Here is a 20,100-nt window from a genome sequence, read left to right on the forward strand (position 1 = left end):
AAAAAAATCGCCCTACTCGTGACAGTTTCATAGTTTTGTGTCCATCGCTTTACCAACCCACGTCGTTCCAAATCACAAGTCCTTCTCTGATTTTAACGTTTGAACCGGTTCAACTCGAGTTATTTTCATTTTATCACCCAGTCAGTCCGAGTAATTCTACGAAAGATCAGGCAAAAGTCGAAATGTACATGTACATGAATGATTGTAATCACAGACATTTCATTGTAACTTCGAAGAATAGTAAAGTCACCACATGATTGGCATTTCATCTATCAGTCCTGGTACTTGGAAAATAGGCTAGGGGCAGAAACTGTCGGGACTGAGGAAAACTACAATATTATGAATGCCAGCCATCTATATCACTCGAACCGAGTTGAAAAAGTGGGTTGGACATGATTGAACTAAAAACTGAACACAATGACGTGGACTTGACCCGGTGGTGAATTGAAAATGACTCAACTTGACAGGAGTCGAAACTATATAAGGGAGATTGACTTGTGACTTGGTTACAAACCTGTTTAAACGTAGCAACACTGATGGATTCGTCAGGAAAACTGGAATCTCCAGATTTAGGATGATGAGAACTCAATCATTACGATATGAGGTAACAATATACCAGTTAGCCACCGGCGCACACCATAACAAGATCACTGCCTTAACAGATCGATACGCGCTGTTTATGCACTAGCAGAAGTTCCTTCTGGTCCTGTACGTTGAGTTGATATGCACCATAGACATCAATAGCGGTACAAATGAAATATATTTTCAACTTACTCATGCGATAGAGGCGATTGCGACTGCATAGGATACGAAGTAATCAAATGGGTAATGCAATTGGACGCCGTTATCGAATTACAATTTTTTCAGTGAACACTGCATCACCAGTTTGGAACCACCATACTAGTTTGATACAAGCACCGTTGTGTTCAAAGCTTGACTTGATACTGACAAATGTCGCTCATTTGAGCACAACAAACAGGAAACAGGAGACATATGCAGGATCAGCAATGTAAATAATATCCAAGCATTTAGAAGACGGAGGCATTTACTGAATAATCATGACATGGAATTGAAAACAGATATTTTTCACGCACTTAACATTTGTAGACTGAAAAAATCCATGAAAAGTGCCAAGCGATCAGATACAGCATTCTACAATGAATTACTGAAAACTGATTTGCATATGCATACAGAGAAGGGATTTCTTCATCTAATTGCCTTCCCATTCGTGGTCGCAGTAACTTGGGAAAATGGGTTCGGCCGGAATGCCACGTCTGTTGAAAGACATCATTAAAAAGTGAATGTGATATTGTCAAAAATGGGAGACAGCATCTCCAAAAATCAGGGTTATAATGATTCGAGTCATGTGTCCACTAGAGTCGCGATTTTTTGGTGACTCGACTCGACTCAGGTCATTTTTTCAAATGTGTAAAATGACTCGACTCACATCAATTTAGGTATTCACTCGACTTGTACTTGAGTCTTGTGCATGACTCGAACCAAGTCAAACATTTCATTGTAACTTCGAAGAATAGTAAAGATTGCACATTATTGTAAATTCGTTCATCAGTACTGGTACTTGAAAAATAGAGCCAGAAACTGTTAAGGGTGCGAACAATTACTATATTATGGATGTGAGGCATTCTCTATCACCCGAGCATAGTTAAAAAAGTGGGTAGAATGTGACTTGAACTCAAAACTGAACAGTGAACACAACGACTTGGACTCGGGACTCAAGTCACAATACTATGTCTTGGACTCGGTGGTGAATTGAATATGACTCGAGTCAATGCTATGACTCGGCTACAACCCTGCAAAGTAGTCTGGGACAAGTTTGCATCACTTTTGTGAGACCGGAGGAAATAGCCCCTGTATCATGTTGACCGAATACATTCTCGAAAATGGCACCTGTTTGCAGTGTGATTTGAGTTAGTTGCCAAGACGGATTTTACAATTTTGAAAGAAGGCATTTACGGTAGACTACTAAAAGTACGTCACGTCGCTACCAATCCTTCTTTTTGAAACTACATACCGAAGTACTTTTCCGAACTTGTATTATCTACCCCCATTTGGTTAGGAAATCACTACATATACTTGTAATTGAGCAGCAACACGACAAAATTGACCGTATCTGCTTAGAGAGTACAGACTCAAAGCAATACCTTCAAGTATTCCTCTTTTTATCTACGTATATCAGGCAGTAAGAATTTCTAAACGCCTGGAAAATCAGAGAGAAGCTTCGAAGAGAATCAGAGAGAAGTATATTTTTGTCCTGGATACTTTTGCGGCATATACACTGACTCATGATATAGCCTACACACATACGATCTGTGCACATGGATACCGTGAGTGCATGATGTGCATATGCCGCTGGACAAGGAATGTGCAGGTATAGCCTTGTACGGCTTTCTAAGTATTACACCACCCGTCCATGCTGTCTCGGTAATGTTGAGCGCCAAGAAGGAAAGGCATGGATAGAAGTGTTACTAATCAGGTCTTTGGTCTGACCAGGCCGTGGATTAAACTCGCAGCATACCGATCAAGAATCTGGACACTCCACCATTACGCTATCTTGTCAGTTGGAGCGCCAGAGCATAAAAATACATCGACTTTCACATGAAGGACAAGAAATGCTGTCGCTTCTGGAGCAGGCTAGGAGCGGTACCAGGCTAAAAGTGACTCACGAGATCATTCTGCAGCGATGCTGATTCAATCGAGGCTCAGCTGCGGCCGTGCTGTTAACATCCTGAGCGCTCCACAGACGTTCGGCAATCGCACTTGCCCTGGGCCTGAAATACGATGGGATTTCAGATTCGGACTAGATAATTCTAGTTGTCATATTACACCAGGGTTGGGCAAACTTTTGAGCTCGCGGGCCGCATTCAACATCCAAATCCATGCGCGGGCCGCACTATATAAAATTGAGATTATAGACCAAAACGCAATATTGGTATTTGATTATATAGTGAGGACATGGAGATGCCTATTTAAAACAAAACAAACATTGCTTTGATGATATCGTACTCACGTCAGAAACATAGTGGCGAGATTTCATAGGCTGGTCGACCTCAATAATCAATTTGTCAAAACTATAGGCTAGAAATGAAAGTCGGTTTTCCCGATTCTTAGAACAGGATTGAACTTTAAATCTGTGAGCAGCGATACGTTCATAGATTTACTAATTCCACTTTTGGTTCAGTTCCAGGACACACAATGCTGACAGCATCATAACCATGTTAGCTTCAAACACGCTTCTACAACGTGTAGATAAAATATAAATACCCCATCGCATGCAGAGAACGAATCTACCTAAGACACGCGCGAATCGTTTGTATAAGCACATCACTGAAATAATTGAAACTGGAGTAGCCAATGAAATCCCACTTGTGATCCGAATTATGTCAATCTCGTTTAGGATTTCTGTTATGTTTAGTAGTTGCAACTTTCAAACTGCGTGGGCTTTGAGATCTGGCTGTTAAACATATAGTAAGGAAGTATTTACCTTGGAACGGCGGTTCTCAAACTTTTTAAGACACGCCCCCCCCCCTTATGATGGGGAAAGATTTCGCGCTCCCCTTATCGTCATATCACAAAACGCAACCAGGGTGCTAGCAAACCTAACTGATAGTTTGATGGAAGGGAAGGTCACGACTGTGGACGAGAGATTTTTAAATATGAAATTGAGACTTAATACAGAGCAACGATGATGAAGTGAATGAGAATCGCGAAATTTTTTCAAGTGGAGCTCAGCTTCGCGCCCCCTTCCGATGCTTTCACGCCCCCGAGGGGGGAGGGAGCGCACCCCAGTTTTAGAATTATCATAGTGAAATATACTAAAAAAAGTCAAGTCACTGCAATAATTCGATTTTTGGTACTCATTTTATCAGTATTAAAAAAAAGTTTTGTTACACTCGCGGGCCGCACAGAACGGTGTTGCGGGCCGCGGGCCGTAGTTTGCCCACCCCTGTATTACACTAATGAAAGCGAAATGCTGGCAATCAAATTCTAATTCTAATCTAATATGTGAAATGGATTTACGCTCTAATTTTAATTGTATTCTAATTTCTTGTTTTCCTGAAAATGCTACAGGAGAGCTGTTTAGTGCACAACGAGTCAATCTCTGTGTATAACTAATTGTCATCCTCATGCTTATGACAATGTAATCTGATTTGATATGAACTGACCTTGATTACATTTTCAAATTTTCGCAAGTTCAGTGATGCTAATTCTAATCTAATCTGGAAAAACTGTGTTCCTATAACTTTAATTCCAGTCAAATTTGGAAGAAAATGTGTAGCTCTAATTTGGAAAATCTGAAAATTCTCTTATCCAACTCTCATCCTGCCATACAAACTCAGACGGATGACACCCTAAAGCCGTGGTTCTCTAACTGAGCGGCGCGTCACTACACCAAAGCCCGTTACAAGCAAAATTCAAGGCTGATTTTGAGTGGTTTCAGGACCACGAGCAGAATAAAATTTATATTTTCACAATCACTACCACGGTAACTTTTGATTGACACCAATTTTATCAATTTTCGCGTTCGGACAGCCAGTCTGAATAGTGCCGCAAATTGCCTTTTGTCAAATGATGACGTAACCCAATCTAAGTGAGCCATGACGTTTGCTCGTGTCTACACCATTGTAGAACACTATGCTGGTACCATTGCACTGTGGTATAGAGGTCACTCCTACATAATCGGTTCTTAACCCATTGTGAAATTTGAACACAACATTCCCAATAATGCAGTATTTCTGATTTTACCTAGTACTCAAACAGGCCTCTTTATATTTGCCAGTAGTTAAAATTTCAGGGTACCTATTTCTACTAATCTAGAGATGGAATTCTAATTACTGGTATGCTGAATGTCCCGTCTCGCAAGCAGAACAACGAGTTTTGAAATTGGTTATTAGCACCTTTAGCTACTCGGCATTTTTCTAGGCATTTTTTTAAAACGGCTACACATTTCAAATGAAAGACGCTTTGACAATTTTAAAAAGTAAACCATTTTATTTTGCAATATGTCGCCGAGTTTAATGGCCTACCGTCAGTCAATTTGAAGCACAGTGGACGATGATATTGCGTCAAAGGATATCAATTTATCAGTAAAACAACCCATTTCAGTGAAAAGAACAAGGTTTCAGGGTCACCCACATCATCAAGGGAAGCTTAGAGCAGGTTTATGCTTATGGAACACAGCTATCAACTTTAGTTCAGCGGTTTCATATTTCCTAAAAAAGTCCCGCCTTGCCACAGACATCGGGAGAATTGTGAATTTCACCCCGAAAGCCCTCTCTGACATGTTGAATACTCAATCTACACCGGTCAGCGGCAATTAGTCGGATGACTCTGTAGATTTCACACTGACCAGAGTCTGGGTGTTAGGTTGGTGGCATCGACATATTCTCCCCAAAGACAAGCTTCACCGCCGATCAGCAGTTTCTTTTGCGCGTCCGTTCCTGAGTGAGTAAGAGATTGTTTTAGACTGGAAACTTTAACCAGGCCGAAGCATGCACAATTATCTATTTCCGATAGTCATGCATATCTCTACAAAAAAACGTCATGCACATGCACACAGTCGAAAGAACTTAGTAACGTGCGAGTCATTTCATGCTTTCATCATGAACCATGTCCAGATCATACATAAAGATACGTGCGCACTGCGCATGCAATTAACCGAGGAATGTTTGAATCATTGAACAACGAAAATAGCCAAATCGAATACCAATATTTTTTGCACGAATTGAACCACAAATTTCACAATAAGCCTTTAATAATCGAAATAAAACAATAGTGTATTGTGTATTGAATGAGCGCCGGCAGTGCACACATAATTACATTGTACCGTATATAATTGCTTGAGCCTTGAGCTAAAACTCGAGTTTCAAACAATCTTTGAGCAAGTGAGAGTCTCAAGTAAGTCATTTAACATGGGTGTTAATCAGAAAGTGGTAATCTCATCTATCCAATTGGTGTGAAAATACGCGTACTGTGATTATTCCTGTTGATTTGCTTCGAATCATTCAATACAATAATCAAAACACTACGTTCGACTCGGATGATTTTTGAAGATGTTTTGAATCAGTGATTTGGATTGGCCATCTCCAAATTTATCAAGTCTTTTAGAATGCTTGGTTCGAGATAATGTTTAACAGTGAATAGCAAAGCATCAGAAGTGCCACCCCAATCATCCGATAATACTCCCCAAGCCATTTATTTGAAATATTGAATACTGAATATTTCGCTATTGGGTAAACACCTGCACCTTATCAACTCATCTGCAAGGTACAGGGAAACTGTGCATTTTCAATAGTATCTAGCAAGTTTGATGTACAACTACACACATTTTCAAGGGAGCTACAACGCAAACTGTTTGCACAAGGCACAGAGGCGTGAGCCAGGCGTTTCTGAGGCCTGAAATTTGATCACAAGGTTATCACAGTTTGCAAGCGTTCGCTTTGTAAACATTCGGCTAGATCTATAAAAACAGCAGTGCTGGCACAACATTGCACGAGTCCTATGGTACATAGTTAAACATGGGGTTGAAAGACTTCCATGCCTATTGGTGAGTGTTATCACAAATCATTCCCTGTCATGATCCGATTTTAATTAGTCACACTGGTTCATTAGCATTGTCCAACAATGCGCTACAACATACAGCGATGATTAACAGAATACACGACATTGCCATAGGAATGTGCCCTTACCATTAAAATTTTGGGGTTCGTATAAATAATATTTCATCCAATCTTGGCCGTACGAAATGTCGTCAAGATACCAAGGGGCGGATAAGATGGTGCGCAGTCCCATTTTAGTGACGTTTGCAAGCTCTTCTTTCAAATTACCACGGTTGATCCACACCTCAACGACTGTGCTATCTGCGACCTAAAGCACAATACTCGCGCGCTAGCAAATTGAGAATGGATAACTGGCAAGTCACTTGTTGAATAACGCTTCAATTCTTTTAGTGCTATGTCGCAATTGGAATTTGCAATTAAACTTCAGACGGAAGCTATTTCGAAATTTGCAAACTTTGTGTGTATATCAATTAATAGTTTAGCTTATATCAGAACTGTTTATAAATGTCTTTTGCGCTGAATTGTGATCCAGTTTATCTGTACCAGTGTACAAAGAAAATTGCTTTTGTCTTGACGACTCTCGCAGCCATTAGAACTGAGAAGATTACGATTTCCTATCAGTTTTGACATATTTTTCGGGATTAGAGACTTTTATATCCCTTACTGCTGTAGCACTGGCAGGCGACTTGCAAAGCGCAAAAAATTCTATCAATCCCATGCAACCAACTGAAGGTTTCGATGACAAACGCACACATGATAAATTGGAGCAACGATTTGACTACAAAATTATGGAGGAAGAGAGCTAGGACTATGTGACGAACAGTGTTTGTAAATTGATTTGATAGGATGCAATTAGGTACAGCAAGCCCAGGATCCCCTTTCTTAAATATATATATCCAAGTAGTGACAAATTCATTACTTTGCAACAATGCTTTACTGCATGCACCTTTTGACACAGCAAACATCTTTCACAAGTACACAAACGTTCCATAAAAGGTATGATACCACATTTCCCAGTTCTCAAGACAAAGTTTGCTAGGAGATGGTGCAGTAGGCCATATTTCCATGCATGTAATCGATAAGGGTAGTACTTGAATACTAGTCCTCTGAGTAGGCCGAAAAAGCTAATCAAATAACCGAGCAACACGATATTGCCAGGCCCTAAGGACTACCATGCACAATCGAAAAACGAAAAGCTACATTCTACCAGGGACCCCTCACCATTGAAATTGGTCGGCTCGTACATGTAATAATTCTTCCAGTCCGGGCCCACCGAGATGTAATCAAGGTACCATGGCGCGGATATGATGGTTCTTAAGCCTTTAGCAGTGACATTGCCGATTTCATAAGCCAAGTTTTTATTGTTGATCCACACCTCTACGACAGTATCCTTGTTAACCTAAAATTGTTGCGTTAGGATAACAAGTTTAGTATACCGCTTGATTTAACGATACCGGGCAGCGGGTCAAGCCAGGTATTAACAACACTAAATACGCTTGAAGAATCCCAAAATTCATATCCAAGTAACATAAAGATATTCTATTTTAACCATTTAGAACAGTGGTTCTCAACCTGGGGGGCGTGAAAGCATCTAAAGGGGGCGCGAAGAAGCGGTGTCTCTCTATATATAGACCAATTTCATACTTTTTAATTCTCTCATCAACCTTAACCTTCCATGCCCTCAAACAATCTGTTGGGGTTGCTAGCATCCCGGTTGGATTTTGAGATATGACGATAAGGGCGGCGTGAAATTTTTCACGATCATAAAGGGGGCGTGTCTAAAAAAAAGGTTGAGAACCACTGATTTAGAATAACTTTTTGATCCACGCAAGGTTCTCGTGACCAATGCCAAATTTTTATGATATCCAAAAGTGGCAAAATTTGACAGACGAGGTGATCAAAGTTATTTCTGATGGATTTACTCTTAATTGCAAAGTCATAATGTAGAAGTATTGCTTTTTAAATCCTGTACCACTAGCCTCGATTAGCAATAGCCTACATTCTTGAATAATACTACCTGTATCATTTTCAGGTGTAGACTATAACATACTTGGAGGCCAGTTTGCTGATCAGACTTTGGAAGAAAATCTGTTTCTGACAAGATGCAAGATGAAAGCTTGAAATGACTGTGAGACACGGTTTTCCATGTTACGTGGAGGAAAAGTAACCATGCGAAGCACTAAGCCTGCACCGTTTCATACAAAAGCAACAATCCCCGCGTCAAATTGAGTTCTAACCATTAAACAGTGCTGGTTCAACGTTGTAGAACTTCTTCCAATCAGCGCCTAGGGTGATTCTATTCAAGTACCATGGTGATGTAACAAAGGCACGCAATCCAAGCTTAGTAACGGACGATAAAGTTTTTTGCCAGTTTCCCTTCCATACTTCGACAACGGTTTTGTCACTAACCTATGAAACCACAAAATGTCATCAGCTTAGAACAACACTAAGCATTGAGGCGACATAACGCTAACACTACATCGTTTTCATCCAACAACAATGATGGAATATTTCTCCAACAGTCAAAGGAAAGAAGCACACGAACACCAGTGTCTCTTTTCTAAATTCCCAACCCGAGTTACACGCTTACATCAGTATAGTTCTATGTTACCGATATACGGTGAATTAGCAATTGACATCGGGACCTTCAGAAGGTTATGGTGCAAACGGGAATAATTTTATCTGCATCGAAGGGTTGAATCGCAGCAAAATGTAAATCAAGTTATCAACATCGACAACCATCCAGGTGACACAGAGATTAAACTCAGCAGTGTTTGATGTATAACGAGTAACTGAAAATCGCAATGAGTACAGTGAATGATGCTAGTTGGTAAAATATTTTTGGACACAAAGACATCTATTTTATCAACATAGAACTTCAGTCTCCTTAAACAATTGTCATGAACAACATTTAGAATTATTTACATTATAATACCGTGATCTATGACCCTGGTTGGTTGGTCGCTGTGACTTGCATTTCATCTCAACGGAAGTTCAGCGAGGCTGTCAAATCACCAGGATCTTTGCACTGTTTATCTAATACTTGTTGTTTGCATACTAAAGATTACAGACGTACATTCTTAAGATGTGCGCTGTTCATGACAATATTCACATTAAAGTTTGGTTATGGAATTGCTGGCTAGCTTTTGTCGCACTTACCTTTACACCATTATCAATGACCTCTTGCCATACTATGTAGTTATAGCCGATGTCCTCGCAAATAGAGATTACTTTTTGAATGTAATACTGTTCGAGCTGGGCATAGGTCGTCACGTTCTTCTGTTTCATCCATGCAGTTATGTCAGGGTTGGATTTCCTGTATTGTAATAAATCAAGGAATCAATAATGTAGCAAAGCATTTAGAAATGATGCGATGTTGTAATACACAGGCATATCCACCTGTAGACATTGGTATGTGATCAAAAAGATATGGCATCGCATTGGTCATGATAACGCATTCTCAACATTGTAGCCTACCTCAATAACGAACATCTATATACAAGACATAACATTCTGATATTTCTAGTGTTTAGTAGTCTGGAGTTGGATCAATTACATTATTTCAGTTCAATTACAATTACAATTACTTTCATGCATGTTTCAATTACATTACAATTACAATTACTCCATGCTAAAAATATCAAATTACAATTACAATTACAATTACTCCATGCTAAAAATATCAAATTACAATTACAATTACTCCTTGCATGCTTCAATTACATTACAATTACAATTACAATTGCTGCTGTTGAACATGTAATTGAATAATCATAAATTCAACCGTGCTCCTTGACAACCGTAGCGTCGTAATTAACAACAATTCAAGTACCATATTCATGTTTCATTCATGATACGCAAATACCCGTTATTTATTAAAAAGAAAAGACATTTTCGAAGTATTCCAATATCCTAGTTGTCGTTGAAAAAAGTATTATAATATATGCACGTGTTGGATTTGCGTATATAGTAGGCTATATAATTAAAGAAATACTATTATTTTTATCGAGGGACGTAGGAATTAGGATGAGGAGTTAAAACAAAACCGTGCTTTGTCAGATAAGACGTTATATATTATCCAGTGGTCTGGTTAGTTAGCCAGACGAAGTAACGATGCAGCATCGTGATCTGAAATCGTATTGTAGATTGCCAACCCACGGATAGATGCGCAAGATGTGAGTCACGGATGAATGCACCGACGAACGTACTGCAGAGCCGGCTTAAAGCAGCAAACTTTTTAGTCCTAGAGCTGGCGATCCAAGGGTCCAAATTTGATGCATCTGGTCTTTATCGTAAGCTATTGATGCACTAATTCCGAAAATACAAATTAAAATCTCGTCAGGGCAATTTAACTGCTCCAAAATAGCCGTTTAAGGCCGACTGTTCTGAAAAGTGAGAGCGCCGCAGCAGCATGACCACAACAATGACCAGCGATTGTTCAGAACAATGCCGATTCCCAGACTTTCACGACTATTTTGGGATGGTACCATTGCCTGGAAATATACTTTTATTGCGGAATCAGTGCGACACTATCTTTCGATTAGGACCATACATATCAAATTTCGACGCTTGGATCGCCAGCTATGGGACTATCAATTCTGCTGCTTTTAGCCGGCTCAGCAGTTCGCTTCTCGGCGTATTCAATCGTGAGTCACGTGTTACGAATCCATCCGTTGGTTAGTAATCTAATAATTGTATACAATGGCAGCCGAGGCCAGCATAGCGGTAAAAAAAAACTTCGCCCGCAAGGGCGCAGTCAAGGGCTTCCGCGAATGGATCCACCAAATTCCTTGTCGACATTTAAAGAGAATGCATTATAAGTCAATTATTTTATGTTGTGCTTGTCAGGTCTCAATAGCAATTTAATGTAATTGAAATTGTAATTGAGCAAAATTTTTGTCAAATTACAATTACACAAAATAAAAATGCTTGAATTACAATTACATTACAATTACATTGAAAAATGTAATTCATTACATTCAGCTCAATTACAAATTACAATTGATCCAACTCTGGTCTGGAGCATGGACCCGGAGAGTATCTACCAGTTAGACTGAATCAAGAGTTTGAGAATACAGTCATTAAATATTCTATTTCACAACTCATTCTGACCTCCCAGTCACACCGTGAAATGACCATGAAGTTACCATCAATTTGAATAGTTTTTATTACTGGCTTGCATTTCCACTTACGTTTTGGATGTGGTGACTGCATTTATCCACAATATAAAATATGTGGTTAGCAGTGACTGTTGCCTTCATACAGCATTTCAGTGTCTTACATTGAGTTAAACTCCAATACTGTAATCCGGGGTAACTTTGAACTTAAGGGTAACTTTGGACACTGAGCAGTAAAACATTTAAATGGTTAATAATGGAAAAGGTTTGCCGCTGGATGTCCAGTTCTTTTCCATGAGGCAACAGTACCACAAGCAGTGTCAATAAAAGGTGGATCATTTCACTACCAGATAAACTCGGCCAAACATTGATAAATTAATGGCAGGGGTCGATTTGATCAAAATTGATGGTTATTGAAATTCTTACAACCAAACATAGAAAGCATGTGAGCCGTACATTAAAAACTTGGCCGCGGATTTAAAAGAATATCAAACTCTCACAACATATCTTATACTGAAAAGCTTCCATGGTCAAAACATGTGTATTAACACACCCACCAGCAGTTGAAGCTGACTTCGTCACCACCGAGGTGAAGGTAGTGATCCGGGAATGTGGCGTGCACCTCCGTGAAAAGGTCTTTGATGAAATCGAAATTGGACTCGATGATGGGATTCACAGGACCGAACGTTCCGTCAGGCTTGTCACCTATCAAAAACACCCCGCGGTGTCAACAAAATATATCGATTGTTTCTCCACCGTTGGGACATGGGACACATCAACGGGAGTAGTTTCAAGGTAGGCCCGCACTGATATTTGGTGAAGAGTTTAGTTTCGTTTGCCTTGATATTCATGTATTCATATTGCCAAATACATGCTATTTCCAGCAGCGAATTTCAGTAAAAACGAAAAGCTCGAATAGGAAATAATTTTGATGCTGCAACATAATGATGACTGGCACATGAAAGGCTTGATATGGCAGTCCAAGTTGAACAGCAATGGGAAATTTTTGGGTCAGAAAACAACCCAAAACCAACACAACAGTTATAAAATGCTTTCGGGTTTGTATGTCATTTAAAATCTGTGTATACACTTGAATTATGTCACAGAGAAAATATTGTGTTACTATGAGTAAAACTTTAAGAACTAGGCCAAGGAACAATACCAATTATTAATAATAGCAATATGTATCTTTTATGCTACAACAAAGAACATAATGCAAGTTCTGCATCACAATAAAGATAATTTGCAATCGTGTCGACAATGCCTATTTCATTGGACTTAGTGACAGTGCTGTGGGTTCGATGACAACTTCACAAACATGTCATTTTCACTACCGTGTATAACTTCGTACCAAATATTCCTTATGCTGCGATACGTCAAACCAAGGTTTCAAGGATTCCACAACTGAAAATATTATCAAAACTATAATGTTCATCGATAAATTAACTATTTGTGGCAAGGAGCGTATAATTTCATTACCCGAAAATATCATATCTTACTACCACACTCCGATCATTAGAATTAATACTATATTCAGATACGAGTATTCAAACCGTTGTGCCTAGCTCTACTAATAAGCTCACTCATTACACACGGATATGCCCACAAAAAAATACCTGAATAGCATGGAGTAAGCAGGCCCGGTTGACCAAGCCCCCACGATTGACTGTGTCCCGGGGAATCAAACTCTGGCACAATCCGTATGCCCCGCAACCGCCCATACTCTATGATTTCTTGCACGTCGCTGGGCGTGTAGATGTGGGTGTTGCTACCCGGATTGAAAGATCCCTGCCGTAACAATACATGGTAGCATCAAAAGATTTCACACAACTAGTAGCCTATAGCAGGGCAGAGTTGCGTGATTATGGATCAAGTAATTATTAATTAGGCTTCTAGTCGAGTATCACTCCCTATGACATCACAACAGTATGAATAATGCGGAAAATTCAAATATGTACCTTTTATGCAACCACATGGAGAATATAATACTAACTCTATATCACATTAAAGATTTTTTGATATTTTTTCGACTATACCTATTTCATTGCACTTTGTGAGAATACTGTGGACCGACCACGACTTTACAGATATGTCGTTTCCACTAACGTCTATAGCTTTGTACTACATGTACATGTTCTTGAGCTGCGATATGACCAACCGAGGTGTACAGCCTTTCAAAGTGTAAAATAGTGCCGAAACTATAAATTAACTCTCATTGGCAAGGAGGTTCTAATTCATCGAATACAGGAGGTTCGAATCATTGTACCCAGCCATTACCGGCAAGTAATAACAAAATTCTATCATGATTCGCGATAATGCATGCACACAGTAATTGCTGCTAGGTAAAGCTAACACCACCATACTGATGCTGGGAGTGGAAGTGGAAGAGATAACTCATGATGAAGAGCATAATTGCATGGGTAATCAATTTGAGACGAACTAGGATTGACAGCGATAGTAAATAGCATGAACTCACTTTTAAACTGAGCTGAGGAAACTTCAAGCTGACATAGGGAAACGACTGCCAGTCAACAATATGCCAGTGAAACGTATTGAACTTATTGTACGCCATCGCGTCCTGAAGGGAAATGATTTCGTTGCATTTCAACGTGCCTGTTATTTCCCGCTTATCGATTTTCATACCAAATTCTTCTTCAGCGTTTTGACGTTCACAAAATGCCTGGACGTGTCCAGGAGAATGCCACGGTAGGCAAAACGAGGATAATCCACGATAGACGTTTTGTTGACAACAACCTGAACGAAAAACATGTGACATTATTGCCAGACTTTTGAAACGCTGGCAACATGCTAAAATTACTTCCTGGAACGATTAACGATGCAAAACATGAAAAATGACGCAAACGCATAGCGTAAACATGCTCTGATGTAACACACAGGTCAATGCTTGTGCGATTGCTACTTCGATGTAATTCAATAGGTTCAGATTTTGATATGTCAATCATCACAACATAGTGATTTCTCATATATGATTACATTACAGATATGAATATTTTTATTTTTTATGTAATATCTACAGGCATTTATAACACAGTGTCACAAATACCTATTTCAAGTCAATTTACAAGTAAAATCTTTGAGTTTTTGGAAACTTCATTCTGTGGCACAAGAATTTCTTTCAGTTTGGAGGTGACAGCAATGGAATGGATTCCACCTATCAGGAGCTTAGTTTCATAAAACGGGGTCATTTGTCTGAAGGAGTTTTCAACTAATCAGACACCTCGAGCAGAAGATGTACACTAGCCACTTGCCCGCTTGTTAATCTGTCTATAATCATATTGCTATTTGACAGCATTATTGCTATTTTTTCAAGTTGCTGACGATATCAAACTGTTTTTTTACTTTAGTGCATGGATTATTTCTAATGCATGAATATGTGTTTACCGAGAGTGTAGGAATTTGATGAATCAGTACGGCATGACATCAATGTTTTCATGGTAAATTACTATCTGTACGCTTTGCTGAATGATATATTTAATGCCAAAGCAGCTGATGGAACTAATGTTCTGGTATTCACTTCTACAGGGGACATCTGCGACAATTTAAATCATATAGGATCATTATTCTTGATGAATGCTGACTACAGCAATATATACAGGCCGTGTTATTTTTGGCATATGCCAAAACTGCCAAAAATAACTTAATTTTGGCATTTTTCGATTTTTATTTTTGGCAGTTTTGGCATCGTCCTCTAAATAGGTAGTTTCAGCCTCGAATTAGTCACAACAACGCTTTATTTGGGCTAGTTTCTCAAAAGACACCACAAAATGTGCAGCATCCACGTATAATCAGTGCCAACAAACAATATGAAGAAGAAAAAACTTAACGATTTCATAGGTTAATAATGTCAAACGAAACCACAAAATGTGCAGTATCCATCGGAATCAGTGCCGATAAGCAAAAAAAAAGAAAAGCCTAAACAAACACGCTCAATAGCTGATTGTTACAGCTGTGAATATACTTAAATCGTTTGCACTGTAACAGTGCTTCCAAACTCAGGTCAGCTAAGTTTCTCCTAAATTCATTTCTCGCCCAGCGAATCAGGGAAATATCGGCTTCAACAGTAGCCGTTGAGGGAAAGAATGTTGCCAGTCATCCACGAAAGGTGTTCCGAGCTTCAAGATCTTTGGAGGGCCGAACCGGCTTCCATGCATCATTAAAACAGATCACTTCGCCAGTGCCATCGATCTCATCGCGGAAAGAATTTTCTTCCCGATCCTTTTCCAGGAGTTTCCAGTGTTGTCTCTCAACACAATCTATTTAGTAGCCCGACTATCATTTCTCCTTCAGTCTACCGATATATTTTCGGAGGACTTTCGTCACTTCAGGTGGCTTCAATATTACCAACTCGCATGGAAGAGTCCTGGGACGGTTAGCTTGTTTAGGAACATTGATGCAACAAGACTGTCTGGCAAAACGAGACTACGCAGCTCAGAAATAGCCAGACAGTTTGTTGCGTCACAATGTTCAACTCGATCACAATGCAAAAATCGTGGTTGAATTTGGGGGTTCCAGTTCCATGGGCAGAATATAATTTATATTTTAATAATCAGTACTGCGGCAGCTTCTCATTGATACCCGTTTTATCAAATTTAGCGCTCGACAAGTGGTCGTAAAATTAATTGCCTTTGGACAAATGGAAAGTATGCCGTAAACCAAATACAGTCAGCCGTTCAACCTCGCTGTGCCCACACCATTTAGGACACCATGCTTTCACCCCTAATGGGTGGGCTACCTGCCTTTCAAAAACGCTTTTCTCGCTTGTAACGCGGTCCTGTTAACACAATACCACGAACGAAATACACTATTTGGCAGGCCGTGTTATTTTTGGCATATGCCAAAAATTGCTTATTTTTGGCATTTTCAAATTTTTATTTTTGGCAGTTTTGGCATCTTGCTCCTGAAATGCCAAAAATAACACGGCCTGAATATATAGCTATAAAGGTGCGGGAGGCAATAAATATACTGTTTGTCAACGAAGCCATCATGTGATTTGAGGTGAATTCAAGCGGGACACCGATCACCAATTATGCTGATAGAACACAAACAGAAGACTACACATTCCCTCTTGTGTACATCAATAAATGATTGCACGAATGGGGTGTAAATCCAATAAAAACACAATTATGCTGCAGTTAAATATCACGTGGCCTCTTATAGATATACACAGTTTCTATTGTGATATCAACCCTACATGCATAAGAGCATAATGATTTTAGTTAACATTTAACCGTAGTGACGGCGATATCAGACATTACACAGCTGCTCTGCGAGCAAGCAAAGCGTTCTAATGTTATTTTGAACATAGCTATATAATTTATAAGGAACTGGGTTGGTCCGGCCAGGATATCCGGTATATAGAAGGTGTATGGCAGTAGTAGAAAGAATCACGGAAGTTGTGTCAAAGCCCATTAAACAATGCACGATTAAATTTTTGCTTATGCACATCATGGCTCTACAGTTAGGATCTACACTTGACGGTGGACGTGAACCATACTCGTGAATCCATCTGTTTTATATTCTTGGGAGTTAATAACCATCAAACTCTAATATCTTACCAGACCGTTGCTGTCCTGATACATAAGTTGAGAGAGAGTCTCCAAACCTATTGAAGAAAGTATTAGGATTAGCGATAACATTTCATGTCAAGATCATCTTACCTCTGAGAATTCCCCAAACTGTTTCCGACTCCAAGGTGGAATGGTCTCCCAAGTCCAAGGTATCTATCCATAGTCAAAAACTTATCATTAGAAAACAAATCATTTGCATAAATCCCTTAAAATACATTCTTGCATTCAAACGTACAGACTTTGAATTAGAGAACTCTTAAAAGGTCACCATGCAAATGCTGCAAACACGGTGATTTTAGGCTCACAATTTAACGCATTATCTTATAATTATACAATTGGTAATCGTCCAAGTAACAATCCATCTTGTGACACGGAGGAAAACGATCAATAGCAAAGTTCATTTCATTCTTACATGCTTCATTCATTTCGAGACTTGGATACTCTTCACAGTCACCCATCACTGTTACTTCCACGGATGAAATCGTCGGCATGCTGTAATGATTATCACAAAATAACTTAAATATACGAAGTCATTTATAAAGACTAAACAGTCTATGTTTAAAAAAAAATTTCAAGCCAATGGAGTAATTGTGTAACCAGAGGATTTTCAGTGTAAGTTTGCTAAATGACATTGGAATGTGATAGGCAAAATACTCGATTTGGTCACAAAGTAATATCAGGGCTGCATGGGAGAGCATGTCTTATGGCATCTACCAAGTGCGGGGCTGTCACAATGGACCAGTATTCAGTTGTAAATGGTGTGGCTCAAGTTTTAGCCCTACTGCAACCCGCATTTAACCAGGCTTGCCACTGGGTATGTCTGCCAGCGGCGGGGCTCTTGGGAGACAGTCATGGGGAATCAAACATGAAGCATGCTCAAGAGCTTGAGACATATTTCACGGATGGCATACCGTCATACCATACTCTAATATAGCGTTTGCGATGAATTTTTCGGAAATTGAAGAATTCACGATTCCACTAATGAGAATCAACTCTTGCGCTAAGAGTAATTAAGAAATGTAGCAAGATATGAAATGATCACAGGTATCACATCCCATATTGCCCCGAGGATAGCCATAAGCCATGTGTCTAGGGAAATTGATCACAAAATAAACAATCAGCACCAAATGCATGACTGCCTAACAGTGATGATACATAAACAAAGTTGATACCTACTAACCTGGTCAAATGCAATTTCATGTATTTCCTAAACTGATGGATGATGTTCTGATATCGCTGGAAAGCGTCATAAATGATTGGACATTGCTTGCTGGAAGACGAGAATTTGAATGCGAAATTTCCAACTTCAACCGCGTACAACTGGAAAACGAGCATTCATAAATTGGTTTGGCACGGTCATAATCATATCACGTTGGCAAATAATCCATGGTTGATCAAGTTGCACAGGCCCTACTGAAGTAAAATTAGCACTAAGCCTACAATATCATGTGTAAAACCTATAAAATAGATTTTTTCCATTGAAGGGGGAAAGAAATGTCAGACTCGGGTATACGTGGCATCAATACATGGAGAATGGAGTGAGGGTAAGACTATAAAAATTTGATCTGCTACCAGCATCGATGCAAGACCAATTTCAAGGTTATGCTCTAAATAACTTCCTGTTGAAGTAAATCTAATCAACTGCAGTTGGTAAGTGTGAGTGGATAGACAAACCATCCCAAATACAACAGGAAATGTCATGTGACCACACTCTTGACAGTAACTGCGACGGATCAAATAAATTAGGAAGCCTATCAATAATTAGCATTTTAGCACACATGGCACTAGGCTAAAATGTGTCAGGTTGCCAACCGAAGGTTAGCAGGCAGGCACACAGCCACACATAGAATACATGGGATCCTGGAAGCGGCTCTGCGTAGTTGGACGTCACACGATTCCCGAAACTATGATCATACATTATTGGAAAGGCCAGGCTTGAAGTATACTTATGAATGTGATGCACGCTTCAGCAATAAGGCTGCCTCGAGTCCCATGAGAAACATGGAAATAGACCACCAATAATTAATTTTTTACAAGCAATAAGCAATAACACAGCCATAATTGGCAGAAGTCAATTTGTAAGATGACACAGGAATTACAATCAACGCCAGGTATGAGTTACAGAAAAAGCTGATCCAGTACAAGGTGAGATGCGGTATACACGCAATCTTATGATCTGTAGGCCTTTTTACCAGCCTGAATTCGTAAGGAAGACTTTTCTTGCACAATTTCGAAATAGCGCTCAAAATTTTACTTCAAACTCTTTAAAAGGTAGCCTATACTGTATGATTGATTATTAACTCCCGATTTGAACTCTGACACAGGCCCACTGTTATTTTTTGCTCATAACGCTCGCCTGAACACACAATTCTGGGTGATTTGGGCATATTTTTGACGACCAAATGAGCAGACTAAACTATGATAAATCAATATCACAGTGGTATCGAAACAGACAATTTGCCGTTAGCAAGAGGTCGATCAATTAAAAATCATCTCACCGTTTCGGAAGCTGTCCTCTGCTGGGGCTGGGGCCATACAGATCCAGGAGCGGAATCACCAGCAAGGGGTGGGGGAAAATTCAAACGGGACTGCGGTCCCAAGGAACGGCTGCGGTACATTCCCTCTCCGTTCACAGAGGCAGTCAACACAAACACAGCGACGAAATATAAAGATTTCATATTTGATGGCTGTAGACAGAAGAAACAAAGCAGAGAAAATGATTCAAAGCGACTCAAAGAGAATAGACAGCCGTTTTCGGAAAAGAAAAGGCGTATTTCAATGGGCGGCGACAGCGCACAAAATACATTGATAAACCAA

The 20,100-nt window shown here is 39.6% G+C and overlaps 1 protein-coding gene across 3 annotated transcripts; it reads right to left on the reverse strand.

Annotated features, from left to right (window-relative positions):
- Positions 1-741: 741 nt before the first annotated feature.
- LOC145446025 (beta-hexosaminidase subunit beta-like) lies at positions 742-20,100 on the reverse strand. Of its 3 annotated transcripts, none has more exons than XM_080324212.1 (14): positions 19,782-20,100; positions 18,464-18,603; positions 17,696-17,775; positions 17,374-17,436; positions 17,272-17,318; positions 14,339-14,449; positions 14,172-14,273; positions 13,312-13,483; positions 12,253-12,400; positions 9,738-9,894; positions 7,800-7,977; positions 5,369-5,459; positions 2,685-2,789; positions 742-1,274 (listed from the first exon to the last, which is right to left on the reverse strand). In XM_080324212.1, exons 1-14 carry the CDS (start codon positions 19,959-19,961, stop codon positions 1,211-1,213), a joined length of 1,638 nt encoding a protein of 545 aa, XP_080180338.1. In that variant the 5' UTR covers positions 19,962-20,100; the 3' UTR covers positions 742-1,210. The 3 variants fall into 3 exon arrangements, with proteins under 3 accessions (XP_080180338.1, XP_080180336.1, XP_080180337.1); XM_080324210.1 differs by lacking the exon at positions 7,800-7,977 and adding an exon at positions 6,708-6,885 and having other exon boundaries at positions 19,782-20,013; XM_080324211.1 differs by lacking the exon at positions 7,800-7,977 and adding an exon at positions 8,816-8,987 and having other exon boundaries at positions 19,782-20,012.

Source organism: Botryllus schlosseri, chromosome 9, assembly GCF_051294905.1.
Source record: "Botryllus schlosseri isolate E-star chromosome 9, Bs_hap1, whole genome shotgun sequence".
Taxonomy (NCBI): Eukaryota; Metazoa; Chordata; class Ascidiacea; order Stolidobranchia; family Styelidae; genus Botryllus; species Botryllus schlosseri.

What these genes read in the sequence shown, in the direction of transcription:
- LOC145446025 (XM_080324212.1), bottom strand. Translation starts at nt 19,961, where the DNA reads ATGAAATCTTTATATTTCGTCGCTGTGTTTGTGTTGACTGCCTCTGTG. An exon ending in ATCAGGACAGCAACGGTCTG is followed by an intron (nt 14,450 to 17,271) that starts GTAAGATATTAG and finishes TTTTTCGTTCAG; the next exon opens with GTTGTTGTCAACAAAACGTC. An exon ending in CATCGCTGCAGAATGATCTC is followed by an intron (nt 1,275 to 2,684) that starts GTGAGTCACTTT and finishes GTCTTTCAACAG; the next exon opens with ACGTGGCATTCCGGCCGAAC.